General features: G+C 51.9%; 2 protein-coding genes across 3 annotated transcripts in view; both read right to left on the bottom strand.

Annotated features, from left to right (window-relative positions):
- SFXN5 (sideroflexin 5) overlaps nt 1-14,607 on the bottom strand; it is a 106,699-nt gene extending 92,092 nt beyond the window's left edge. Inside the window, 5 exon segments of the mRNA XM_075709044.1 lie at nt 827-895; nt 14,331-14,390; nt 14,392-14,432; nt 14,435-14,579; nt 14,581-14,607. Of these exon segments, the coding sequence (XP_075565159.1) occupies nt 827-895; nt 14,331-14,390; nt 14,392-14,432; nt 14,435-14,579; nt 14,581-14,607 (342 nt within the window).
- Nucleotides 14,608-23,370: 8,763 nt separating this feature from the next.
- The window catches only part of RAB11FIP5 (RAB11 family interacting protein 5), a 43,051-nt gene continuing 38,503 nt past the window's right edge, over nt 23,371-27,918 (bottom strand). For both annotated transcript variants that reach the window (XM_075709578.1, XM_075709579.1), the window contains 2 exons: nt 25,732-25,921; nt 23,371-24,593 (listed from right to left, as the gene is read on the bottom strand). In XM_075709578.1, the coding sequence (XP_075565693.1) occupies nt 24,384-24,593; nt 25,732-25,921 (400 nt within the window). In that variant the 3' untranslated portion in view covers nt 23,371-24,383. The remainder of the gene's footprint in view (nt 24,594-25,731; nt 25,922-27,918) is intronic.

Here is a 27,918-nt window from a genome sequence, read left to right as displayed (position 1 = left end):
TAAAGAAAAAGAAAAAAACAGAAAACAGAAAAAAGAAAAAAGAAAAAAGAAAAAAGAAAAAAAACAGAAAACAGAAAAAAGAAAAAAGAAAAAAGAAAAAAGAAAAAAGAAAAAAGAAAAAAGAAAAAAGAAAAAAGAAAAAAAAAGAAAAAAGCCAGCTGTCTTTCACTGAAAGCAAAATCCTAAGTTTTCTGGCCAACAGGCAGATTTAAGATCACCAGTAGAAATATTTCTTCTAAAGGATTCCCCACAACTATTAGCTTAATATTTTCTGAAAGCAGGGAAATGCAGTAATGCTGGACAACACTAAATGAAACATAAATGGGCAGGAAAGCCAAAAGCCTGGGGAAATACCAAAGGAAAAACTGCACCACCTTGCTCAGAAAAGGTCGTCTTGAGCGCAGCCACTGAGAACTGCGGTGCGAGCCGCCCCGCTCATTTCCTCCACAAAGCACGACTATTTGCTCTCTCATCTATCCACCTGCATTTTCTTCTTGCAGGAATTTTCCTTCTGAGCAGGCGGCATCACTGGCAAGCTTGCCTGAAGCCAGTTCAGGGTCTCACCAGTTCCTAGAGGGAGGTGGGAGAGGTGTGGATTCACTGATGTCTAATAAAAAGCAAGTTTCTGCTACGGCTGTAACAGAGCTCAGCTGGGCAATAAATCAACTGTGAGACCCAAATCCACTGGAAAGCTGGCTTCATTACTTCCGCTGTTCACAGAAGAAATTGCTTTTAACCCAAACCCGTCTAAGAAACAGTCCTTTCAGAAAACAAGGCGCGTATTCCAACCCAAAGCATTCTATGACGCTATGATTCTATACTTTACCTCAGTAACGAAGAGAGTGCGCGGATCAATGATGTCCAAGAAGTGCCTGAATCTGCCGTAAAATGAAGTCTGGAAGACAGGGGAAAAAAACCAAAATGTGTTCAGTTAGAAACTGCCTTTCACCTGCTGCAGAGAAAGGTTTTATTCCCTCTGCAGAACTAAGTAGCACCTAAAGAGAAATAATATAGAAGCTATTCACTGGTAATTTGTGATAGAAAGTCTGAAAGGAAAAGGTAAGGACTTGGACCCTGCTAATAGCGGCGTTGCGATTAACAGGATACCAACACAGACGCTTGAATAAAGGGATATTACCAAGCTGCTAAAATACCCTTTACTTTTTCCCCAGAAAAGACATATTGCCTGCTTAACCCTCCCTATGGGACTCCGGGGAGATGTCTCGGGCTACAAAAACCCAACGGTGACGCTCCAGACCTCCCACCCCGAGCGATGCTGCCAAGAATTCCCACCCCGCAACGCCTTCAACACCGTCCCCGTGCTGCTTGTCCTCACTGCCACCAGCACCCATCTCGCGCAGCCAGCAGCACCACAGGGTCCCTGATTTGGGGGAGAAGCTGGTGTGAAGAAACTCCTGCACCCATACACTGCTGGGAAAAAAAAAAAGGTACGTGACATTATATTTTCAAATGCTCTAAAAAGAGTTTAAAGTCGCAACAAGGGAACAAGTAGTTTCCTCCTTGACGGGAAGAATGAGAATGGTAAAAAATGAGACTAAGTACAAACTCAGTTTTATGTCTTACATTTATTGCAGAATTGTCCAAGCACTAAATGAGGGCTGGGTTTCGTGCCAGTCCCTACACAAACACAGAGCAGGAGATGGGCTGTGGACCTTAACATACGTAAAAGAAACCATAACGTCATGGTTTGGGCTTGTTCTTCGTTGCGCGTTTGGAAAAATCCGATCTAGATGTGCGTGCACAGGGATAATGCTGCGCAAAAGCTGGTGGAGGAGCAGCAAAAGTGCCTGAAGGACCAGAAAGTGATCCAGAGAGCTGGGAACAGAGTCGGAAAGAAAGGGAAAGGTGTCTGTGAAATAGGCTGGGAAGATCATGGGCAGCTCCAAAGGAAAGGAGAGCAGTTTTGACTGGGTATTTAGGCAAAAAAAAAAAAAAAAAAAATTCGAATTCAGGCAAGCCCGAAGCACCAGACTGTGAAATATTGATATATTAGGAGCACTCAGGATACGCGTACATCATCACTCAAACATCAGTCTGGATTCTTTCATCTGGATGCAGACGTAGGCCAACGCTCATCTGGACATCGGCGCGGCCAAAGGGACGCGGGGCAGCCCGCTCCAGCGGCCGCTCCCTCCCCCGTGGCTTCTCCCCCGCCGAATTCGCACCTGGAATTCGCAGCCCATCGCAGATGCAGAAGGGACACAGCTCACGGACCTCCAGGTGCTCTTGAATATTGGGACCCCCCCTGCCCCGGGTGCTCTCCAGCCACGTGCAGGCAAATCTCTTTTTGCGTTTGGAATGCAGAAGCGTGCTATAAATAAAGGACTGGAATATGGATAAAGCAGCGGGAATGGCATTTAATCACAGCCTGGCATAATTTTATGAAACATGCTGGTTCTTCTCTGCTGAATCCACCGAGCACAGAGAAATACCAATAATGCTGCCTACTTATTCAGGCAGAAATCCCTCTCTAATGGCAGTTTCCAGCAACGCTGCTGTCCACCACCTCGCGCTGCGACACCCCTTTCTCAGCTGCCTACAAAACTCTCTGCTGTTATTTTTCCATGTTCTGCACTAAAAAAAGAAAAACCCCCACCTAAACAAAATAGCATCATGTAACTTCAGGAAAAAAAAAAAAAAAAGCCCGGTGTTTTTTAATTAGCATTGATTTAATTAACACTAATTCCGGTCCTTTCTAGCTTTTGCGAGCTTGACATTTTGCTGCCTTACTTTTATCTTCAATATCCAGATCTCTGCAGATGCCACTGTCCTCCACATCCCCGCTGCCCGGTGCTTGCCAGCGGTGCAGGGAGCGACGTGACTAAGGCGTGAGTCACTGGGTCCCTCGTCACGTTATCCTGAGCGCTCCCACGTACCATCAGCCCTCTCCCACTGCCCATCCTTCTGCGCTCGCTCAGCGCTGAACAGCAGTCAGAAAATTCAGAGCTGTTGTAAGTACGCGGTTTAAACAAGAAGAAAAGATTTTTAAATTTTAAGTGGTCTCGGCTCCTCCACTGCCTTCATCGTTGTGATAAAGCATTTCACGGTGAGAAAAAGTATATTAAATAGAACTAAATAGAATTAAATAGAATTAAATAGAACATCAGGATTTTACACCCACTTTACAAAGGTGTAAATGACAGTACAAGGCACAAGGAAGGGGGAATGAGACCCTAAGTTCAAATGTGCGTGATGTAAATGTTATTTTAGGAGTACACATTTAAACTCACAAAGCTGCAGAGGCTCTCAGGAAGCTGGTCTCATAGCCCAGCATCGTGGTTTGTTTTGGTCTCCTTGCTCTGATCCTTGCCTCTGCTGCAACCTCAGCGACGCCCAGCTAAGGACACGTTTCAGCAGCTCAAACCCATCCTGCCCCAATCCCGTTTCCCACGCCCCCTCCTCCTCTCCTGCCCTGTGCCAGCGCTGACACTCACCCGACGCTGATCGGGGAGCTAAGACTGCCAAAAGTCTAATCCTTAAATGAGGGATTCGTTTGCAGGTGGTGGTGTTGCCTGAACCCGTTCCTTCTGCGGTCAGACAAGCCCCGGGGCAAGGGCTGGACCATTCGAGCGGGGTCGGGACTACAGCCCTCACTCAGGCTCCCATGGAGCTGCAGAGTAAGGTCCAGAGCAAAAAAACATAAAAATAAAAAAGCTATTTATGCCATGCAGAGCTGCTGGCCATGCCTTCCAATGCTTACGGCCAGCATTCATATCTTTAAGTACACATACACACAAAAGCAACCAGAAATGCTGCAACCCAGTAAGGGAAGAAGCCCTTTTCCAGCCTCATGAAACTAAAGAGATCTGTACGAAAAAGTCTTGGGGCTTGCTGAGGTCTTTCTTCAACAAGCAAAATTGCTTTATCCTCCTAGCCTTCTTCCTGGGAAAAAAAAAAGTCTGAAAATACAGGCTAGGCTAGGAAGCAAGAAAATTACCACGGACAAATAGCAGACACCGTGCTATGGACTTGCTAGATGACGGCCAAAGCGTCCTTGTCTCAGGTACCGTAAGGCACTTCATGGTGCAAGGTCACCTAGGGCCAACTGCTCGTCCGCTGGCAGACGGGACTATTTCAGTGCTTCCTTCTTTCATCCCCACTTCTAAAAAAAATAAAGAAATTGCCCTCTTGCTACTGCTACTTCAAAGGAAAGGACAACGGGAAGGCAGACGTACTTCTTCCCTAGGCTGAAACACAAGGCTGAAGCCAGTTCTCAGGAACGTCTCTGACCATCAGGGATGCACACAGAGACCAGGCGGGGAGACCTGAGCTCGAGTCCGTCCTCCCTCCCCTAAGGCAGGCAACAAGACCCAACTCATCGGCTGCGGTTTCCACTTTTCTTTTTGCATTACCATAAAATGCAATGACATAAACGTGCTTTTCCTCGTTGCTCTTACTATGAGCCTCTTGGAAGGGAAAACCACTCTGAAGTCTCCCACGAAGGGGATTCTGGAGCTCAACCACTGGCCAACCTTTCCAGCAGAAGGACTATTGTCACCCTGGGGCTCAAACTCCGTCACGGCGATTGACGCCAAACTCTGCCTGCTCTCTCTCCCAGATCCCGAGAAACAGGATGAGCTGCAATCCCGTGACAGCGAGTTATCCATTAACGCGTCCTGATAAACTTTGCACGCTCACGGGTCGGCTCAATGATGTCCCTCATCACCACCACATGACAGCGCAGCAGAAGACGAGCCATTAACAAACTTTTCGCTCTACTGCTTCTAGTCCAAGTTCCTTCAAACAAGGCAACCACATTAAACCTCACTCCCACGTCCAGGACAAGATTTTAAAGAGAGCAGCTGTGTTAAGCAAGAAACTGGGGGGGAAAAAAAAAAAAAACCAACACATTCTAATTGATAAAAAAAGCACTTCCCCCATCCCACTTCTCCCCCTCATGCACATGCAAGCTGGGCTCGCTTGCAATCAAACTCCTTTCCCTAGGGGGAAAAGAGGCAAATAAAGCTCAGCCTTGGCTAGGGGAGAGCAACATCAAAGTGAGATGAGTGGCAATGTGGGATGGGTGGAAGTCCCCAGTCCTACATCTAAAAAATCTCAAAGTCAATTCACGGTGCCATACCTTGTTTCATGAAAAAAGCCCAAAGAAGTAGAGGAGTATGAGTTTGAACAAGTTTGGGGTTTGTTTTTTTTAAACTCTGATGAAAGAGAACCTCATTTTTTCCACAACAAAAGCTCTCTTTCTGTGGTCTCTCTGAGAACCGCATAAAATGGAACCAAATTCAAACCAAGAGCAAAGTCGTCTTCCTGAGGCTGCATCTAAACAGCATCACTGTGTATCTCGCTGCTCAGCCCTCCTAAGCAGCAGTGTATTTACCACGACTGTACAGCCCCTAAGTGAAAAATATCCATTGTTTTTACTGCTGTCCAGCCATGGGATTTTGTGGTTTTCCTTTTCAGATGACTACAGAAAGCTGCTTCACTGCTAGACCTTGCTGGCTGCCTCTCCATCATCCAGGTCAGTTCCTGCTTTCTGGGTTTAGTCTCCTGACTAGAAACCATCAGAATTTTTTGATTAAAGATTGGTATTTGTTTTCACAGAGCTGCGTGCAAAACAAAAGGCAAAAAAAAAACCCCAAATCCTGATCATTCAGAAATTTAGGGGCAAATTATATCAGATCCAAGTGTGGCACCTCAACAACAACTCAAGACACCTTCGTGAACATAACCACAAAACTGAACTCACAGAACAGATCGGGATTTTGCTCTCCAATCCCGATTCAAATACTTGCCTGCAAATACCAAGTTTCTACAGGGTAAGTAGGAAATCAATAGCAAAAATACAACAGATTGTTCTGCAGACTGACCACAGACAAGAAAGTCTTCAAGAAAGGCTTCTTTGGCTCTAACGAACTAAACAAATTAGTTCTCACAGTGTGGCTATGAGGACTCAACCCAGAGGCCCCCTGAACACCTTCACTTCCATTTATACGCTGACTTTCTACACTCCTCGCTTGCACTCCAGCTCTACTGAGCACTGCTGCGCTTTGTGTGACGGGAGTATCATGTTTAACTGTGAATAAAAGTGATGAGAAATAAGTAAATAAGAACATAAAATTCTTTCATCTTAAAATACATTCAACTCCCAAATTATTTTCCAACACCAAATGAATCCGTTACACATTACTGGCTGCCTTTGAGCACTCCAAAGCACCAGGCAGGCACTGATTGATCTTCTCAATTTTCTTACACGACCTTCTGGCTCTGCTAAGAGGAATGGAGAAGCTCCTACGAAGAAGCTAATTGAAAACCACTGGAAGAAATAAATTCAGAAATGTTACAGAGATATTTTCCTCATTCCTTTCTCTTTATTATTAAAAAAAAAAAAAGATATTTAAAATTTGTTGTTAATCTAGATCAGACCAGATACTGCCATGTCACCTTGGGGTTTCTACAGCAAAGAGATGTCCCACTGAAAGCCTCAGGAAACCAAGAGACTGACTTCAGGTGAAGCACAATATTGCGGTTTCTACTTTTTATACTTTTCTTCTGTAACTGCTTAAAGTTCTGCCATTGCTAACAAGCGTTTACTTTCCTGGGTTATGGCCACTTTCTTTTTAAGCTCTGTTAGTTAAAGGGCTTTAGGATAAACAAAGCAGCCAGCGCTCTTGCACGTAACAGAATTCTCTCAGCAGAGCGGTGCTACAACAAACTCCTGGGGTGCAGGACAAGCAGGGAAAGGCCAGGCATTGTGGCAAGTACTTGCCCATGGTCCATATTGTAAATGCTTATACTTCGGGAGCCACTTTCTGCAGGTCCTCATGATGGAGCATCCTGTAATTCCTGCAACTCAGACAGCCACGGCACTGCTCAGCCCTTCTCCCAACAACTACTGCCTTGTCCCAGGCTCTGGAAAACACATGCTCATTCATCAATTCATTATTACAAATTCTAAGAAGAGGGAATTTGATTTTATTTGCCTTTTAGATGCCATTTCAGTGCTAAAGCGGTGTTATTCACTGTTCCGGCGTGTCTTCTTTTGCTATACATCACACATGAACTGCTTTCTTTTCCCATTCCTCCTTCTGACCCTTTCTCTTCCATCACTCCATGCCCACTATCATCTAGCAGGGGGAAACCAAGGTATCACCACCTCCCTCCAAGGTCTGAACCGGACACACCAACTCTGCATCCATCCAGCAAACCAACAGCTGTTAGGACAAGCGATCGGGATGACAGGATCAAGCCCTGGGGCACAGGAACAGCCAGGCACCGTTCAGTGCACTGGCACGGCAGCAGCCCTACGGCACGCTGCAGTCAACCAAACCCAGCTTTAAGTGAGAATTCAGGATGGTTCCTTCTTAACAGGATCATTTCCAGCTCTGGCTGTCATACTCATGCAAGGGATGGAGCTTGCAAGACGCCCAGAAGTTTGACCTTCAGCTCCCAAATATCCATCCGTGGTCTTTATCGCCATTTTATCCCTGTAACATCTGTTGTAGTAAACAGTTATCTGGAAGAAAACTGAATAACACAAATTTCCTGTGATTAATCGCGGCTATTTTGGGACCACTTCTCACCAGCCTGCAAGCGAGATGAAGCTCTGCAAAGCGGCTGGGAATATTAATTCCCTTTCATGGCACAGCAGTTCATAGCGAGCACAGGAGCACATTACAGCTCCAGCTCATTTAAGCGGCCGTGCTGCGGGCCATGCCAGACCCAGCGGACTCCGAGATAAGAACTAGAAGGAAACTACTTGCAGGCTCAAGATATTTGGAGAAGGGCAGTGAGAGACAGGTAAGTGACCATTAGCAAGCACTTACCACCTGAAAGAGGGTGAGTATTCCTGGAAAGTGTATGCTGGGCAGCCCTGGGAAGAACAGGAGATACGCACAACTTAACCCATTTAATTACAGTGTGATTTTGAAAGGAATTTAATTAAGCCAGAGCAAATGGCATGAAGACTTGGGGAGGGGGGGCGCAGTTTGAGCTAAAAATCAAGCTTACATCAGCTTTAAATTAATTAGGGAGAGATTTAAGCTAAACTAAACAAAATTAAGAAAATTCAAGCCATTGAGCCACAGGACTCTGGCAAGGTACGGCCGGACAGCGGAGCTGTGTAATTGCATGCATACTTGCGGTCCACCCCAATTACAAGTTTAGGCTAAAGCTACAGACTCTTAGCCCTTCGATATTTTCAATTTGACTTTACAATATTAAAGGGCCAAAAGCATGTACAGGAGTAGCTCCTGCATCTCACTAACTTCGGTTACCGGCAGTGATGGATTTGCTCGTGAACACAGACGGGACATGACATGGAAACCTTTCACGGGCATTACGTGGAGCAGTAGGGGTTTACATCTTGTAGCACAAGATGCAAACAAACAAACTCCTTGTTTAAAATCCAATCCTGGCTGATAGAGATCTAAAAAAAAGCCAACGAATTGCTTTTTTGGCAGGTTCTGTGAAACTAACAGAGAAACATCAAACCCAAAGGTGTCTGTATTTCCCCTGCTCCTCTGCAATTCATCTTTAAGCATGTTTTACAGGACCCTATATATTGCATAGGATAAACATGGTCAGCCCATCTTCAGGGCTGAGAAAGCCACGTTTGGTGACAGCAAACACCATTTAGCATACATCAACCTCATCTCAAACAGCTTGTACACGCTGGGCCGGACCTGTATGTACACAAGAGTTAAAGGAGTTGCAAACCAACCTTAAACATCCTTCCGCAACCTTTTAAGAAAATCTTTTCTCCATAATGATGGCCTTTTAGGAGAGAGGAGTTTCATTCACTTTTTAAAGTGGAAAATAACATTATCAACAGGCATGTGCAGGTCAGCCAGGGGATCGGGCCCAGCCAGCATGGGTTCATGAAAGGCAGGTCCTGCTTGACCAACCTGATCTCCTTTTATGACCTGGTGACCCGCCTGGTGGATGAAGGAAAGGCTGTGGATGTCATTTACCTGGACTTCAGCCAAGCTTTTGACACCATCTCCCACAGCATTCTCCTTGGGAAGCTGGCAGCTCATGGCTTGGACGGGCGTAGTCTTCGCTGGGTAAAAAACTGGTTGGGTGGCCGAGCCCAGAGAGTAGTGGTGAATGGAGTTAAGTCCAGTTGGCAGCTGGTCACGAGTGGTGTTCCCCAGGGCTCTGTTTTGGGGCCAGCTTTGTTTAATATCTTTATCAATGACCTGGATGAGGGGATTGAGTGCACCCTCAGTAAGTTTGCAGCTGACACTAAATTGGGTGGGAGTGTTGATCTGCTGGAGGGTAGGATGGCCCTGCAGAGGGACCTGGACAGGCTAGACCGATGGGCCGAGGCCAACTGTATGAGGTTCAACAAGGCCAAGTGTCGGGTCCTGTCCTTGGGTCACAACAACCCCATGCAGCGCTACAGGCTTGGGGAAGAGTGGCTGGAAAGCTGCCTGGTGGAAAAGGACCTGGGGGTGTTGGTCGACAGCCGGCTGAACATGAGCCAGCAGTGTGCCCAGGTGGCCAAGAAGGCCAACAGCATCCTGGCTTGTGTCAGGAATGGTGTGGCCAGCAGGAGCAGGGAGGTGATTGTGCCCCTCTGCTCGGCACTGGCGAGGCTGCACCTGGAATGCTGTGCCCAGTTTTGGGCCCCTTAGCACAAGAAGGACATTGAGGTGCTGGAGCGTGTCCAGAGAAGGGCAACGGAGCTGGTGCAGGGTCTGGAGCACAGGGCTGGTGGGGAGCGGCTGAGGGAGCTGGGGGTGTTCAGCCTGGAGAAGAGGAGGCTGAGGGGAGACCTGATCGCTCTGCAGCTCCTGGCAGGAGGGGGCAGGGAGGGGGGTCGGGCTCTTCTCCCAAGGAACAAGTGATGGGATGAGAGGAAATGGGCTCAAGTAGCGTCAGGGGAGGTTTAGATTGGATATTGGGAAAAATTTCTTCATGGAAAGAGTGGTCAAGCACTGGAACAGGCTGCCCAGAGAGGTGGGGGAGTCCCCATCCCTGGAGGGGTTCAAAAAACGGGCAGAGGTGGCACTTTGGGACATGGTTTAGTGGGCATGGGGGTGTTGGGCTGATGATCTTAGGGGTCTTTTCCAACCTTAATGATTCTATTCTAGTTTTACTTTCATTAAAAAATAATCCAGCCACCAAGCCAGGACAAATGAAATTAATTATTACTTTACCCTTAATTGGTTTAGTGGAGGACTTGGCAGCGTTAGGTTAATGGTTGGACTGGATGATCTTAAAGGTCTTTTCCAACCTAAACAATTCTGTGATTCCACTGAGCAGCATGAGTAAAAACTTCCATACTAACTTTACACTGTTACGATATAGTTCTGATTCCTCCTGCTACCTGTACCAGGGCTTTCAACAAATCAGAGTATGCGAGCAGCAAGCCATTAAGCTCCGAGAGGCGTATCTAATCAACAGCGTCTTCATCTGTGTGTTATTGCCAGGGTTATCTTGGACATAGGAGGCACGTGGTTTTGCTACGGGGGGTAATAAACCCTGATTATACTTTAATCAGTTAAGTTTAAAGCACATGAAGAGCAGGAAATGATGATTTTTAGCACAAATGTCCTTATAAGACATTTCTGAGGTTAGCATGTGTTGAGTTCCAGCATTTAAAATATCTGCAAGGTCAAGCTCTGACAGCAGCACATCTCTAACGATGCCGTTAATATCGCAGTCATAGAAATGGCATGTTTGGCCAACAGAATAAAACATCCTAAGCACATCATGTACTCCCTGATCATACGTACACGATGAGCTGGTCAAGGGATAAAAGTTGTTCAGGGTTCTGGTTTGGGTTTATTCCCCCTTATTTCCTTTTTCTTCCCCTGAAGGATCTAAGATCTTAGACTTTGTTATTATTTCCTACTTAGCAAAGAGGACAAGGCACACTCATGAGTTCTGCCTGAGATGGCCACCCTCAACTTCAGCTGCAAAGGAAGTCAGCTGGCTTTTGTTCTTTTTCCTCCTGCACCAGCTGAGACAACCTCCTGTTACTTTTTAGAGGGCTGACCCCAATAAGAACACCGGAGTTTAACTCGTGCTATCTTCCTCCAGCACTTAACACCCCTGGTTAGCAAACAACCGCACCCATACCTTATTTAGAGCCTTGCTGGTAAGGTTTCCTCAGCAATTCTGATAGAAAAAAAAAAAAAAAAAGGCATTTATTTTGCCCAGGGTAGATGCCTGGGATACAGGCAAAGACTCCAGAGCACTGGGAACACACAGTCAGTGCTCTGGCTCTAGCAGAGGAAGCACTTAGCAAATCCTTAAAGGAAAAAAAAAGGAATATGCCTAACAAATCAGAACTACTCCTCAGAAAATTAAGTCCTTATCACACATTCTCAAGCCTAACGTCCTCATTTCTTCTTTTACCTAAAAATAGCCTGCTTCCATGGGGAGGCAGAGGCTCTTTCCAGCAAAGAAACAAACAAAAAAGGTGGCTCGCCAGAATGCCACTTGCCTGAAGATGAAGAAAAACAAGTAAACTGCAAAGAAGGGATGGAAAAAGGGGAATTTAATAACCTCCAGAGGTGGTGCTGGGGATGGACGTCTCCCGCCTGCTGTCCTAAATTCTGCTCAGCTGCTTTCCGGGGGCTCTGGATCACAGCGGGGGGAAGGAAACCACTGTGTCTCCTCTGAACCAAATCCCCAGGCAGCCGAGTTTGCTCTCCAAGGTTTTTTGTTCCTAACACACAACTTTTCCTTGTTTACCCCCACAGGGACAAAGATGCTTAGCACAGCTCCCTGCATCTCTCCCAGCCCCAGTTTTAGTCAAATCTCCCCTTAAATAGCCCCAGACCTGCTCCCAGCCAGCGTTTCAGAGGAAAAGTAAACGCCGTCATCACACGGGGCTACGTCTAGAATTTAAACAACCACCCAAAGCGTCACTAATCCTTTCCAAAACAAGTAAGGCATCCTTTGTCAGCTGGGCCACTAAAGCTGAGATCTTATAAACAAATAAAGCCCTGCAACAGGCCACCGAAAAAAACAGGAAAGGCAGAGAGCCGCGGGGGAAAGGCACTGAAGAGCTGATAGAAAAGGGTGGTGGTGTTTAAGGCACGCCGATCCCTCGGGCTCACGTCGGCGTTCTTCCCCAGCACTGGAAGCCATCTGACCCAGCGATGAAGGACCCCGGCTCTGCCAGGTCGTGCGACGGGAGCAGGCATGTGGCTGCAGCGCTGATGGGGCAGGCTGCTGCGTCCCAACCCGAGCAGAGCCCACCGCAGGGTCTGACCGGGCTCCCTAAGCCCCAGCAACACTCGAGCCTCTCTTGCTCTGCGATCCCACAACGCTGCCGGATCCCAAACTGGGCTGTCCGGCTGCGCTTCATACGCGGGCAGGCGGAGCGGGAGAAAACAGGGGTGCACGGGGCGAGAGCTGGCCGGACACCAGCACCACGACCCCTTCTACAGCTCCCACCGGACCTCCACGCTGCTTTCCAGAAAGTGTTACAGGAAAGGAATAAAACCATTAGAGAAGGGGAATGATTTCCAATGCTCGGTGTGGCCCTCCAGCAAAGCACCCCCGAACCATCCAGTCTAAGGGCGCTTTCGCCAATGGGCAACCCTCACCCCAGATCTGAGCCGCGATGTAAATGCACCCGGCTCATCTCCCAGGAGCGGCAGCGAGGAGAGAGGACTTCTCCGCTCAAACGCGCACGCAATCATTAACATCCTGCCATACCCCTCGAAACATTTTCTAAATGTTGCTACAAGTGACAGTCGCTCCTTAATGAACAGAACGCACCGATTCTGTGCCTGACTCGCTGCCAAGTGTGCCTCGAATCATCTGTGGTGTCTAGAAGGGAGTAGCGTCTCCTCCTCCTCCTCCTCTCCTTATTAAAAAGCTCTGTCTCCCCAGCCTGAGCATCCCTCGGCTCACGCAGCCGAGCAGGCTCCCAGCGCGGGGAAGTCACCCCTTCCTTGCTGCGGGGGATCTGTCGCTCCGAGGAGATCCCACCACGACCTCCCGAACAGGGATAAGGCGGCGGCGGCGACGGAGGAGGAGGAGGAGGAAGCACGTAGATCCACCACCCAAGAGCTGGCTCCCCATGGGAAATCAGCAACTGGACTTCACAGCAACCCAAACAGGTGGCTTCGGTCAAGCCAAGCTCTGCGAGCTGCAATTAGCAAGTCAGATGGTTGGCAAAGAGCGGTCCCGTTCAGATTTTGTGTTGATGGTGGGAAGAGTCTCCTTGGGAGATTGCCCCAATGCGGGGGGATGGGACATGACACCTACTAACGAGCAGACTCCTGCTACTCGTTCTTGATTTGGTAATGGCAATGGCTCGTTCCTTTCTAGAGGTGTCTTACCCAGCTCAAGAGCAACCGAAGGAGGTTGATTTGGTAATGGCAATGGCTCGTTCCTTTCTAGAGGTGTCTTACCCAGCTCAAGAGCAACCGAAGGAGGGTTTTATGAACTTTCTCAGCCCTATCAGAAGCCTGACATGGCTCCACAAGCAGGAAGAGCGGTCTCTGTCAGCCGTGCCGTAGCGGGGACCCCACAGAGTGCTTGTAAACAGCAGCTGTGGAAGGCGGCAGCAGGGACGAGCTGCTCTGTCCCCTCGCCCGGGGACAGCTGCTGTGGGCCGCAGGCCTTCCTCGCCGTTCCCCGAACATCGGGGACCGAGGATGGGGCGGCTCTGCCACGCGGGTGCCGCTTCCTCACCTCACGCCTCGTCCTGAACCACGTTTCCTCGGCGGTAAACCTCCGACACCCCACACGACGCCATTTCGCGGGCGTCAGCCCTCGCCCGGCCACCACCCCGACCACGCAGGTGAACCCACAGCACGGGCAGCCCCTTGCGAGGGGGCCGAGGTGCCCACCCGGGGCCGGCCCCAGCTCCCACACCCACCCCGCTCTCCCCGCCGCCCCGGGCCCTGCCCTGGAGGCCGCGCTCCCTCCCGGGGCAGCTCCTCACCTCCCCGCAGCCCCGGGCTCACCGCCACCCCCGTCGGGGCAGGGCCCAGCCCTCGCCCCGTCCGACGCGGGGGGAAAGGACGAGGCCGCGCCGTGCGCCGACCCCCAGGACCCGCACCCAGCCCCGCTGCCCGGGGAGGAGGCGGCGGCGGGACTCGAACCCGCGTCCCCCGTGCTTCACCCCCGCGCCCCGAGCCAGAGGGGCACGGCGGGACGCGCCAATCACCGCCCGCCGCGGGGCGGGGGGGGCGGTGGCTCTGAGTGACAGCGGCGCGGACCAACGGCAGGGGGGCTGCGGACCAATCAGCGCGCCGCCCTGCGGGAGGGCGGGAGGAAAGGAGCGGGGGTCTCTCCTCACGGCGGGGGGGGGGGGGAAGCTCCCGCCACCGCTGCCCGCGCCCCCCCCCGGCTCCCGCCGCCCCCTCGCCCGGCGGCGGTACCTGCTCGAAGCGGGGCTTCCCCAGCTGGAACGGGGGATAGTCCGCCGGTTCCGCCATCCCCCTTCGCGCCCCGCAAGCGCCACTTTAAACAGCCTCCCCCGCCGCCGGGCCCGCCCCTTGCGGCGCCGCCGCGCTGATTGGCCGCGGCCCACCCGCAGCTGCCCCGCGGCACGCCGGGAAATGGAGTCCGCCCGGCGGGAGAGCGGGGGCCGCTGGGACGGGGGCGGGGCCTGCGCTGCCAGCCAATGGAGGTGGGCGCAGCGGCGCGGGGCAGCATGGGAAATGGAGTCCGCAGCGGGGCGGGGCGCGGGGCGCGAGGGGAGCTGTGGTTTGGCGGGAAAGTGCGGGGAGCGTCGTGAGGGAGAGGAGGGCGGCGGCGAGGCGGGCTCTCCTCGGGCCGGGGGGGTCGTACGAGGTGCCCACACCCTGCCTGCGGCCCTGCGCCCTGCCCAGGCGCCCAGGGGGAGCGTGAGACGCCCAGGGAGCGGCCAGAGGGTTTGGGTAGGGCAGGGCTCCCTGCTGCGCCCGTGCAGGGTGGTCTTAGAGTCACAGAATCATCGGATCGTTTACATTGGAAAAGATCTTGAAGATCAACAACCCCACCCAAGGCTGCAGGCTTGGGGAAGAGTGGCTGGGAAGCTGCCTGGTGGAAAAGGACCTGGGGGTGTTGGTCGACAGCAGCTGAACATGAGCCAGCAGTGTGCCCAGGTGGCCAAGAAGGCCAACAGCATCCTGGCTTGTGTCAGGAATGGTGTGGCCAGCAGGAGCGGGACAGGGATCGTGCACCTGTACTCGGCGCTGGTGAGGCCGCACCTGGAATCCTGTGCCCAGTTTGGGCCCCTCAGCACAAGAAGGACATTGGGGTGCTGGAGCGTGTCCAGAGAAGGGCAACGGAGCTGGGGCAGGGTCTGGAGCACAGGGCTGGTGGGGAGCGGCTGAGGGAGCTGGGGGTGTTCAGCCTGGAGAAGAGGAGGCTGAGGGGAGACCTGATCGCTCTGCAGCTCCTGGCAGGAGGGGGCAGGGAGGGGGGTCGGGCTCTTCTTGCAAGGAACAAGCAATAGGACGAGAGGAAATGGCCTCAAGCTGCATCAGGGGACGTTTAGGTTGGATATTAGGAGAAATTTCTTCATGGAAAGAGTGGTCAAGCATTGGAACAGGCTGCCCAGAGAGGTGGGGGAGTCCCCATCCCTGGAGGTATTTAGAAGACCTCTAGATGTGACACTTAGGGACACGGTTTAGAGGTGATCTTGGTCATGTTAGGTTAATGGTTGGACTTGATGATCACAGAATCATCAAATTGTTTAGGTTGGAGAAGACCTTCAAGATCATCCAGTCCAACCATTAACCTAACAATACCAACTCCACCACTAAACCAATTAAGGGGAGAGTAAGAATTAATTTCATTTGTCCTGGCTTGGGGGCTGGATGAAAGGGTTTTTTTTATGAAAATACAAACTAGGAGTCATTAAGGTTGGAAAGGACCTCTGAGATCATCAGTCCAACCATCAACCCAACACCCCCATGCCCACTAAACCATGTCCCAAAGTGCCACCTCTGCCCGTTTTTCGAACCCCTCCAGGGATGGGGACTCCACCACCTCTCTGGGCAGCCTGGTCCAATGCTTGATCACTCTTTCCGTTATAGAAATTTCTCCCAATATCCAATCTAAACCTCCCCTGACGCAACTTGAGCCCATTTCCTCTTATCCCATCGCTTGTTCCTTGGGAGAAGAGCCCGACCCCCCTCCCTGCCCCCTCCTGTCAGGAGCTGCAGAGCGATCAGGTCTCCCCTCAGCCTCCTCTTCTCCAGGCTGAACACCCCCAGCTCCCTCAGCCGCTCCCCACCAGCCCTGTGCTCCAGACCCTGCCCCAGCTCCGCTGCCCTTCTCTGGACACGCTCCAGCACCCCAATGTCCTTCTTGGAGTGAGGGGCCCAAAACTGGGCACAGGATTCCAGGTGCGGCCTCCCCAGTGCCCAGTACAGGGGCACGATCGCTTCCCTGCGTGGCATCGGGGCCCCACGAGGGCTGCGCACAGCGTACGTGAGTCTTCCCCCTGCCTCTGTTGCCACCTCTCCCTGCCTGTTCTCCTTTTTGTGAAGTAACGTTTGAATTTAGCAACTAACAGAGATGTCTGAGGCAACCGGCCGCGCCTGGCTGACAGCGCTCTGTTCTTCCTGCCCTAAAAGCACGTACCCCTCGCGGCGCACATTTCTGACCACGGGGGACTCGCTCCAACAGGATCTTCCTTTTTGGAACGCAAATGCCGTTTTCTCGGTGACACCGACGCGGCAGCCGGAATATGGGTGGTGACAGAGGGTGCGCAGGAACGTGATGCGGAAAGCGTACGTTTGCCTTAATGCTGAAATTGTCTGAGCAAATAACAAGACACAGAAAGGTGAAAGCCCAAAAGCTTCTGAAAAAAACCCTCAAATGTCATCATTTCCTTGTGGAAATACATATTCTTACTTTGATGGGAGCCTAACAATTGCTATTGACCTTTAAAATACACGATTAAAAATAAAGACTTGGAAACCTGGAAATAATAAGTTTACTCTGATGCAGACTTATTTGCCCGCTTCCTCGCTGTTAGGATTTGTGGAGATAAAAGCAAGGCCGTGCAGGGCTGGGGGCAGACGGGGTGCGTGCGAAGCCGTCTCCGGAATCCTCTTCTCTAGATTAGTGGAATGAGAAGTGCCTGCCTCTTCAAATGTCGGTGAAATTGTTTGGAGGATTAGGATCGATTCTCCGAGGAAGAGCAAAGGGCCAGCAAATAGACTGGAGATGGGGATGAAGCAGGGGAAGGCAGTCGGGGTCTAAGAGGAAGGCTTGGCACAGCAGAAGTCCAGGCAACAAATTACAGAGGAGGTCAGAAAGAGATTTTCCATTTAAGGAGGAATTAAACAATATACCTGAAAAAAAAAAACCCAACCCTTTTTTTTTTGCTATAAGGGGAAAAATATGAACATCGCAACGTTTTGCTGTGGGGTTGCTGCTCTGTTCTGCTTCGTGGATGTGGGGCCGATTTTCCTTCCGCGCTCTTTCCACCTGCAAAACCAATTTCTCTTTTTAGGCTAATTCACCACCGACCCCCTTCACCGAATCCCAAATCTCCTGCAGCTTCGGGTAAAAAAGGGACAGAGAAGGGGCCCGGCACAGAGCCTGCAGCAAGTATGATACCTCCGGTTGGGTCCGGAGTGACATTTTTCTCATTTCTTGTTCCTTTTCCCTTAGAGATCCTGTTAAAATTGAGTTATTCCTTCCGCACCAACCTGCTCCCCGAGCGTTGCAGGCCGCTGGCCGGCACCATCGCCTCTCCTTTTGCCCTCTCCCTGCCTTCTTGGGCGCCAGCCTGAAAACGCGACTCTCCCCAGGAGCGGATGGATGAGGAGCCAAGATCCGGTCCAACAAATCCTGCTTACCGGAGTCGACCCACTGCTGCCCTTGTACCGTGTGTCCTCGGCGTTAACGGTTTGCTTACTTTTAATTAAACCCCGCTGCAGCGCAGACCGGGGAGCCCTTGCTGCCTGCTGCTCCAGCTGTGCGGCCAGGGCAGGGTTTCACATGCCTTAAATCTTCTTTTGACCACTTAAATCTCCTTTTGACCCCCCCACCCACCCAACACAACCATGGCTCTTGCGGCTACGTTTCACCGCTGCCCTTCTCGTCCCTCCGCTCGCGGCACGACGTCGATCTTTATCCTGCAGAAACGGCGCATCACTCAGGTTCGCTTTCCTCTAGGCAGGGTCTGACGCTGCTTGGAGCCCTGACGGCGTCTTAAAAGGAAAAATAAAAACCATTTTGCTGTGACTAATGCTTGACAAGGCAACTCTCTTCCTTTCCTAAAGGTTTCAGCCTGTATTTCACCACGCAGCGAAATCTCTCCAATAAATATGGATGATAACCCAAATCTCGCCGTCTTCACGCAAGGGAAATCCCCCTCCCTCCCATTACAGCTAGAGCCAGATAATTGATACAATCCCTAATGTTGACACACTACATGTTTTGTAACAACAGAGGGGAGAGAATCTGTTTATCTAAAACCACATTTGGAGTGACATAAGACTATCACTTTTTTGGTTAAATACCAGAAAGAATATCAATTCTTTGGCTGATATCAATCTAACCAGATCCATTTAGACTGACAACTCGCATTTCCCTGGTCTGGGGAAGAAGAAGCGGCAGGGGGGGGGCTTCGCTTCCCCAGATCGACGACTGTTAAGTCGACGCTGACGCTTCTTTCCATTTCGGCGAGGGGAGGAACAAGCCCCCCCCAGCCATCGAGCAAACTCCTGGAGAAACCGAGGGAGATTCGGGGGTCTCAGGCGGCCGCCCCACGCGTGACAGCTGGCTGCGGGGCTGGGCTGCCTGCTGGCTCGGGGAGGAAGCCACGGGAGCATTTCTTGTCGGCTTCCATCTGTAAAGCCAGATTTTAAGAAAAACTTGCGACGGGCAGCAAAACTCAGGCTTCGAAGAACAAACGCAGCCAGTTCTTCCTGCAGGGATGGGAATTATTTGCATCGGTCCCGAGCCTGCGCTTAAGCTTTCAAGCAGGCAGAGGCAGCCGATATAATCACGTACGGCAGTTTGAGCAGGACTAAGGTCTTAAAATCCTGTTTTTTTTTTTTTTTCCCTGATGATGGATTCCAGTTCCCCCGTCCTCCCAGTGACTGCTGCTCTGCTCTAACTCCTGCGCCTTTGCAGCCAGGGGAAGCCCACGCTAGCCCAGTCATCTCAGGCTGTCTTTTCTTAGGATCTTTCAGAGGGTCACAGTTCAGCGCCCTGATCCCGCGAAGCAGCGTGCCGAACGTTTCTCCCCCCTCCCCGCCAGCCCATCCAGGCTCTCGGGGCTAGTGTGATCCCTGCAGACAGGTGCTGAGCTCGATAACTGGGTGAAAAACAAACCGGGATTAGAGCCAACGAAGCTCTTCTGTTGGAGCAGCGAAGTCATTTAACCGAAGCTTAAGGGGAGTTAATTTTTTTTTGAAGGAAAAGGCACGAAGGAAGAAAGAAGCAGGCCTTGAGAAGGGAAACAGCTGAGCTGTGAAGCAGGTGGGTGGGATTAGGGCAGAGGAGCCGGAGGCGAAGGTCTCGGCTGGGGATCAAGCCTGTGCCCAGCGAGGTCGGCTGCACAGAGGGGGAGAAACACAAGTTTAAGCCCACGGGGAGCGGGTAAAGGCTGCGTGTTCCCGTGAGCAGCGGCGCCGGGGCAGCCGGGTCTCCTCACCGGGCACCCTGAGGCTGAACTCTCCGGTGTCCACCACGCGACACGAGCTCTCCTCTCTTCTTCCTTCAGCACGCCGCAGCGGGCCCTCTCTGCTCTCCTCGGCTGCTGATTTTCCACAAATCCTCAGGAATGCGCCGATAAGCTTTACCCTTCCTGCTACGCAGGGGCGAAGTCAACGGTGAGCAGAGCGGGAGCTGCAGGCAGATCTCACCTCCCAGGGCAGCGCGGCCGCCCGAGCCGAGCTCCTGCGGTCTCTCAGCACGCAACGCGATCGTAAGGCACCCGCGAGAAAGCTAAGAGGAGCTCACACCCCCCCCGGGTGCGCTGATCAACGGAGGCAGGGGCAATATTCGGAGAGGAACTCAAGGTAACCCTGCAGCACTACCACCCCCCCGCAGCCACCCCCACGGCGGCGGGCGCTTGGGGACCGTGAACGATGCTGGAAAAGCTGCCGGAGAAGTTGGACACCGTCATCCTGCTTCAGAAAATAAACAGATAAATGTCACTCACTGTCCAAGTGCTATCAGCACAGACGCTGTTGTCAATAAATCAGAAGTATCTAGGAACAGCTTGAACAACTTTTATTTTTTTTTTTAAAGTGCTTAAAACGTAAATAACAAGCTCTTTATAAACATTAGTTGCAACTATTAAAACATGAAACACACAGAAACCCACTTCCTGTGTACACGAAGTACAGGGAAATCAACAACTCCAAAAACCCCTGACGCTTCTCTCTCCCATTTTGGGATGTTTTTCCACCCCACGTTTATAACGCAAAACACGCGGCGGTTTCTTCGCAGACAAGTCGTAAGGCCGAGTCTACGTGACACTTCAGCATCCACATCCCTTCACGTTTGTTCCAGTTTAAGGATGTGCCTTGGCGGTTCTTCTGGCCCAGGACTCTGAGCCAGAAGGGCCAGTCAAGGCAAAAAAAAAAAAAAAAAAAAAAAAAAAAATCACTTGGCCAGAGTTCTTTAAAAGCAAGAAACCCAGTTGTGGGCTGACAACAAAAGCAGAGCACAGCTGTGAGCAACAGCACCCCGCGGAAGACCTTGTGAAACAGCTTGAGCATGGAAAGAGAAAGACGGACCAGGAGGCAAAAATACAGAGCGGTTGTTACGGTCGTGTTTAAAACGGAACCAGTGAAAAGCTGCTGCTGGCCCATCGAAACCCTTTCGTCTGCTCAAGTTCAGCAAAGAGCAAAACAGCCCTGGGAGCGTTACCCTGCACACCGACCAGAAGTGCTGCTCGCCTCCCTGGTTTTACAAATCAATCGCTAAATATGGAGATTTGGGACGTGAGCAACTTGAGACTATTTCCCCCGCTTCTTTTTCTCATCCCCGCCTCTACAAGAAAACATCTAGGTCCTCAAAACCATTTCCCTCTTGTAACTTTAGAGGTTTTAACAAAAAAATTACACAGACTCCAGCTTCAGTGCTGCTGTGTGGTATAGCCAAGCTGGCTTCCTCTTATGCAGAGAATAAAACTGTGTGGTGGGGGGGGAGAAAAAAAAAATCCACATTTGCAGGACAGCGGGGTGCAGAAACAGAGAACGAAGACAGAAGCATCTTTAAGATGCCATTTCCTACGCACAAGTCGTCATTTGCAGATACCTCTGGACTTCTACATGCTGGAGGACAGACACGGAACGTCAGGGCAGCCTTGGCTGTCGTCACCACTTGGTTTTTTCCGCAGCCCCCCCGCCTCACGTGCGACGCCAAGGTACCCGTGCCATGCCCTCGCCTCAGCCTTTGGAGATGCTCCGCTCACAAAGTCAAGGCGAGGACGTTTTAGCCCTGGCTTGCTCCAGCCTCCTCCGAGGCGGCGCGGGCTCCTGCGGTGGAAGGCAGCTCGGGGACCGCGTTCCGCCGCTGCGCTGGAGGCGGGACACGGGAGGAAGCACGTATTGCTGAAAAGGCCGTACACCCGATACAGCCTGCTGTAGCTCTGAGATTAACTTGAATATATAAAGTGCAAAACATTCAAGCTTTGATAGAGAGGAGAAAAAAAAAAAAAGAGGCAGAGCTGACTAAGGCAGAGGGGGTATTAGGGAGGCGGTGAAAGGCGATGGGAGAGGAGGGGGAGAAGGCAGGGAGGAGGGGCAGCGAGCTCCTTAAAAACATTGGCACTTGTGTGTGGGGAGCACCTACAACGCCGATCGCTGATGGGGCAGCAAGTCCCAGGAAGCGGTGGTTTTTCAGGGAGCGGAGAGCCAGCGTGAGTTTTCGGCTCTTCGCCTCCCCCTTAACCAATGCCCGCCTGACGTAAGCCTTCGCCGCTCCGCATCCCAGCCACTCGGCGGGGCTGCCCCTTCTCCCGGCCCTCCTTCCCAGCCCACGCCGCTCTTCGGACGCCGGGCTGCTTTCTAGCTGTCCACAACTCCTCCCTGGCTGCTTTCAGGTAAAAGGGAGGACTTCTCCATGAGAGATATCCACCCAGAAAGAGAACCCAGCTCTCAGGCCACGGGATATTCTGATTATATAGGCAGAGAGAGGTTTCTGGTACTTTTCTATACGGAGAAACACCTTCCCTCAGCCTCTCACATCTTACACCAGAAACAAAGTCCTCACCCTGAGGCACACAGAGGGAGGAGGAACATGAAGACCTGGGTAGAGAAGTGCAACACCCTAGATTACTTCCTACAAGGGGCAAAGGCAGGTAGGAATTAAAGGCTCGTAGCCGGTACCTTCCCAGGTAACAAATCCTCCTTCTACGACGGTCTACACGCTAGATATGACCAGACGTTATCAATGATGACAGCAACACCAAATCTCCTTTTCAGCCGATACCTCTTACTGACAGCCTACTTCTCCAACCTCAGGCTTCGAGCATGACCCAATACTGTCTTTATCCAGCTGTATTTTGTCTTGGAACACGTGGCCTGCTCTTCCCCCAGTGTCACCTCTTAGTATCTCTGCCTCCCACGTCACAGGAGCTGCCGGCGCAGCACTCCTGCCAAAGACCAAAAGCAACCTGTGCACAGGGATAGGAAGACTTCTGCGGTCTGCTTTTAAAAATAAACTCACCTAGCTCAGTTTAGCAGGCAAACGGAAGAGAAAGCTGCCCAAGATGGGCTGCGCTGAACTGAGAATTGGATTTCAGAGCCTTTTTTGGTAGGAAACTGCTATTGTTCTATTGCAAAAGGCACAATTTTTCAAAGTCACGGTATACATTGAAGCAAGTAAGGAGAAAAGAATATGAAGGTTTTAAAAGAATCCAGTAACTCTGGGAGATGTACATGTCAAGACAGCTCAAGTCCCACACCAGCTGACCCCCTCTGCCTGCACGTGTGCCTTCTCTAGCCAAAATCCCGGCAGAACGAGAGGGAGCAACATCCTTTCTATACCCTTCCACAGCACCTCCAAATCAAAAGCTGCGCTGTACTCCGGTGCGGCCAGGAGCATCGCTCACCAGCCACAGGCTAACACCATCTACCGTTGTTAAACCATGTAAATGGGAGGCCTTTAGATGGTCTCTCAACAGTTAGCAGCAAGAAGCCCTCAACTCCCGAGAGAGCCAGCCTACAACGCCTAAGGGTGGGCCCAAGCCGCCAGAGACCTGACGCTGGCGCATAGATTCGATACAATTTGAGCAGTGTTGGGTACTAATACTGGCTTGGAGGGGGTCTGCGACGATTACTGAGTTGCTAGCTTTGACAGAGCGTGTTTGATGGATGCCTGACCTAGCAGGATGTCATGCATAGAGGTGGCCGGGCGGTCAGACATCCTTCTCTGCACACGAGCTTCGGTCCCAATGGCATTTTCCTGTTGCATGGAGAAAGACGACACAAAGTCAATGATGGGGGGGGGGGGGGGGACAGCCAATGGAAAGCAACTGCTGTGGATGCAGGAAAGGGGGAGTGTAATACGGAGTAGAAAATTCAGCTGTGGTTTATACATACAGGAGTCCCCCCCAGGGCACGCTGGTGCCAGCCAGCCTGGCGACGGGTTGGGTGGTGTGCGAGAAGATCTCCTGCAGTACCGATGGTGCACAAATGATCACTGGCCCTTCTCCCGTATTGCAAGTTCAGTTTTGAGCTGGGTAACTGAGGCAGCATCAAGACTCTGCGTGCACACAGCGAAGGAATCGACACCGCTCACAGTCAGGCGGTGACGTCGGCTTGAGTCCTTTACAGCCTCCGACTCCGGTGCTGTCGCTTTGTGTAGCATCTCCCATACGGTCAGGTACTGGCACGACTTGGAGCTGGCTCTTCAGATGGAGACCCTTCCTTTGGGGGTGCAACGTATGGGGCAGGAAGGGAAAGAGGCAGCCAACAGTAGCCCCTTCCCCAGGCTGCCCTGCCGAGCAGGCTCAGCGGACAGTAACATGCTGGTAGACCCTTACTGAGTTTAAGCATCCCCGATGTCATCAACCAATTTAACGCCATCCATCAGCCAGGGTACACCGCCTCCGAGAAAAAGAGATGTGGAAGAGTGTGGGCAGAAGAGCAGCAGCAGCAGGATGAAGACACAGGCGAGGTGGTTGGTTTCCAGCTCTCAAATGTCCATGGATCACTTAAAGCATTGGCAGGATGAGTGCCTGAGAAGAGGCCACTTGGTCACGACGACAGGAACCTAAGGAGGCCTCTGCCTCGTGGAGGGCTCTGCTCCTCCCCATAGGGTGGACGACAGCCCACCACCCTATAGTTCCCTGGAGCCAGAGCTGGGATAAGCTTGGGCTGGGAAGGAGCAGACAACCTTTCCTGCTGATCTCTGCGAACTGAAGCCACTGGAGCCCTCTTGTAAGAGGAGGGGGGAGTGCAGGGATGTTTGCAGCGTGTTTATTGGAGAAGTGCTCTAGGCAAGTGATGCTGGTCTCTGGGGAGAGGTTACTTGGTCTTGCTTTCCCCCAGTGGGATCTGGAGGAGTGTGGGAGACTGTTCCATGATGCGCACCAGCAGCTGGTCAATGTAGTTCTCCAGTTCGTGGATGTGCTCCTCCTTCTTGCTGAGCTCCTTCTCTCTCTGCAGCAGGAGCTGGATGAGTTCGTCATGGGTCAAGTGATAATACTTGGCTGACTGGTCCAGTACGGTGGGATCCTGTGGTAGAAACCAAGAGGAACATTAAGTGAGTCAAATGAAAACCGCTGCTCCCTTCAGCGTTCGCAGGGTGCAGCAACAGCCAAAGCAATCGGTATTTTCTATGTCTGTCGTCTTTCCAAATCTGACCTGATGAGCATGAGACATCATGCAGCTGCTATCACATCGTGTCTTTACAAAGTAGCTTTCCCATGTGCCGTGCAGTCACCCAAAAATACTGGAGGCAGAACAACCGCCCAGACACCCGGGGCAATGCAGCCCTCTCCACGCAGCTAGAAGCGACGGCTGAGCACTTCCACCAGCTGAATGAATCATTTAACAGGGTTTCCTCAAAGCCTGTGTCAAACCTCTTTCCCCCAGCAGTTAGAAGCTAAGGGCACAGGCACAACGGAGCCCATGAGCTTGGCATAATGAGGCCTGGCATTAGCTAACCCCCCTCTCGGGGTCTTCCCCCTTCCCCAGTCCTCCAGCAGCAGGCCTGGGTGACGGCAGGAGAAGAGAATTAAGAGCTGAAAGACCCCTCAGGAGCTCCCAGAGGACGAGCGCCCCGGGGAGTCAACTCAGGTGAACCCCAGCAGCAGCACTTTACATGTCGAGCTGGGGAGGCAAACAGAGCAGCAGTAGACGAAGGGAAGGAGAAGGCAACCCCGTGAGACTGGGCCCTCAGCTGTATCACACACCTATTCTGCTTGCCTCAACATGCCAGCATTTAAAATACAGCCAGGCAAGCGGCATTTGAGCAAGGCTCCAGGAAGCAGCTTCCCTCTGCCTCTGTCAGGAGAAAAAACCCTTCAGGCCTTCAATCAGGCAGCTATCGCATCCTCCATCTTTCACATCTTGTGGATAACCAGGCATTTACTCACACACTGTACAATAAAAACCCCAAACCAAAGCAAGCACTGGGAGAAGAACGATGGAGTGAGAAGGTCTGGAGGCCAGGTCATGGAGGAAGGGAGGCCAGTGGGAGGCTGGGCAACCAGGACGAAGGATGTCAGGGTTAACACACATGGTCCCGTTCACACTGTGGCAGGACCCTGTTCCACCTCCTCCAACACCCGTTTTCTGCACCTCTGTCACCAACTAGAGAACATCGCAAGCAGGTGGGAACGCAGCTCTCACCTGAGTGGTAGGTTCCTACCTTTAACTTCTTTGAGTCTGTTTTCTCTGGGTGAGAGGATGGGGCCACGGGCTGGATGCTGCTCGTGGTGACTGTCTTCAGCTTCTCCAGGCCATTGCTCAGAGCAGTCGTCAGGCTGGACCTGTGCTGCTGCTTCTTCTCGCTGGAGACCTCTTGCACCGCAGTGCTGATGGGTTTCACTGGGTGAGGACTAAGGAGAACAAGGAGGTTGAACAGTTAACACCCTGCCGAGCTGGGGAGTGATGCTGCTGGCTCTCCCTATGGTTTTTATGGGGCTGGGACCCACTTATCAAATTTAGTCAGCTCCACACAGCTAAATCCTCTGTGCCTGCGTCGCTCAAAGCTCACAGGGCTCTGAGGAGAGAGGAGAGGAGAGCCAGCGTCCTGCAGAGCAGGCAGCCTGCAGCGCTCTCCGGCACTGCTTCCACCCAGAGATGAGATAAGGAGCCCCAGGACACGTGTTCGGCTGAGATACAGAAGTCCCCGTGCCCGCACCTACGCTGCTCAGTCCACACTGAGAGGGCTGTGGGTGCAAACTCCTGGCTGCCAGGTGTTGGCACAGCTTGGGGAAATTTAACTGAGGTCCAGTGTAATTGGGGGCTGCTACATCCACTGCCCAGAGGGGCATTTTGCTGCCCAGAAGTCCCCAGAGTAGTGTCTGGGGTTACCACTGATGCTTCAGAGATGTTCCTGCACCGCCTCAGTCCAAGAGCTGGGCTCCACCTGCCTGGAAGACACCACAGAATTTGTGGCCCTCCGCTAGCCAAAAGGGCGGGCGAGGAGATGGTGTCTGAATGCACCTTCTCTGTCACTTAAGGGGGAATTACATTTGCATTTATTTTTGCCTCGCTCTTCACCCAAACGATTATTTCTGGGCTTAAACAAAGTGAGTTTGCTTTTCAGCGTGATGGAAAGAGAAGTGACCTGACGCTACCTTCCTTCAAGGAACAGGCAGACCTGTGCAGCATATTCGGGATGAAAAGATCGTAAAATCTACCCAGGAGCTCTGCAAAGCCTCTGCACTCATCAGAGGCAGCAGCCACCCTGCAAAGCCTGATAATCCCAACTGCTGCACGTCCAAACAACGCTGCAGGGGAAGGGGGAGGTCTTGCTCGCAGGAGCTCTCAAGCAAGGCGGGCAAGCGCAATGTCTCTTTACAAATGGGGACCTCAGGGTGTTGGTAGGAAGGGTGTTGTGGGAGGAGGAATAACACCCACGGTCGCCGTGTGAGCCATTAGCCGGGCTGGGACAGACCCCTCTCAAGTCCAGCTTGTGCTGTAACCGCTCGACTGTGCTTTATTTCCGTTTTGAAAGCGGAGCAGATGGCTTTCAACCCTGCTCCAGGTCAGGGATGATGGGTAAGGCCGGAACACAAAGGTAGCATCGCATAAGGCATCAGGTGGATGGCCCAAGTCCTCAAGGCCGGTGTCCTCGTGCCTTGTCAGCGGTGACGAGATCAGGATGTACGAAGCAATCTCCCCGTTGTGCGGACAGGGCACATCTAGAAGTCCTCTTCAACCACGATTATGCTTCCTCTCATCCATTTGCTAGGAGAGGACAGCAATGGTAGCCACTGACCAGCTCCAACAAGCCAAAGGATCAACACCCCTTGTCAGAGCTGTCCAAGCACGCGGACAGAGCCGAGGCTTCCTGGACAGCTTGAAAGGATGGAGAGGGGTCCCACAAATCTGAGTGGGAGTCCAGTGACAGCGCCAGGGGTTGGAGAAGTCGCCGTTCTGCACGTCAGCCTCAAGCGCTCTCCACCCTGGGCTAAACCCTTCACCAGCAGAGCTGCAAACACCACGACACCGCGTTACAAGTGGTCCAGTTGTCCGTTGGTTATGACGTAAGATGGGGTGAGGGTGAAGCCGACCGGAGGCTGTGCACAGATCCTGAAAAATTGCTCGTGCCCAAGTCCTTCAAAAACTGAAAGTAATGACTTTGCTTGCTTTTGAACCGCTGCTAGCCCCCCTCCTAGCCCAAAACGAGCAGGGTTCACTGCAGGATCTGGGGAAGACAGCTCTACTACCACTGTAGGACTTCCACCATTCCTCAAAACACAGTGTCTGGGAAGGAGAGTGGCTGGGGAGCCACCAGGACTGCTCATCACAGCCAGATCTGAAGATAAGCAGCCCCAAATGCCACCGTCGCCTCATGCATCCCCACAGCATCCCCACAGCCAGCGCA

The sequence above is a fragment of the Pelecanus crispus genome, chromosome 4, assembly GCF_030463565.1.
Source record: "Pelecanus crispus isolate bPelCri1 chromosome 4, bPelCri1.pri, whole genome shotgun sequence".
Classification (NCBI taxonomy): Eukaryota; Metazoa; Chordata; class Aves; order Pelecaniformes; family Pelecanidae; genus Pelecanus; species Pelecanus crispus.
This window is presented reverse-complemented; position numbering and strand designations above follow the sequence as displayed.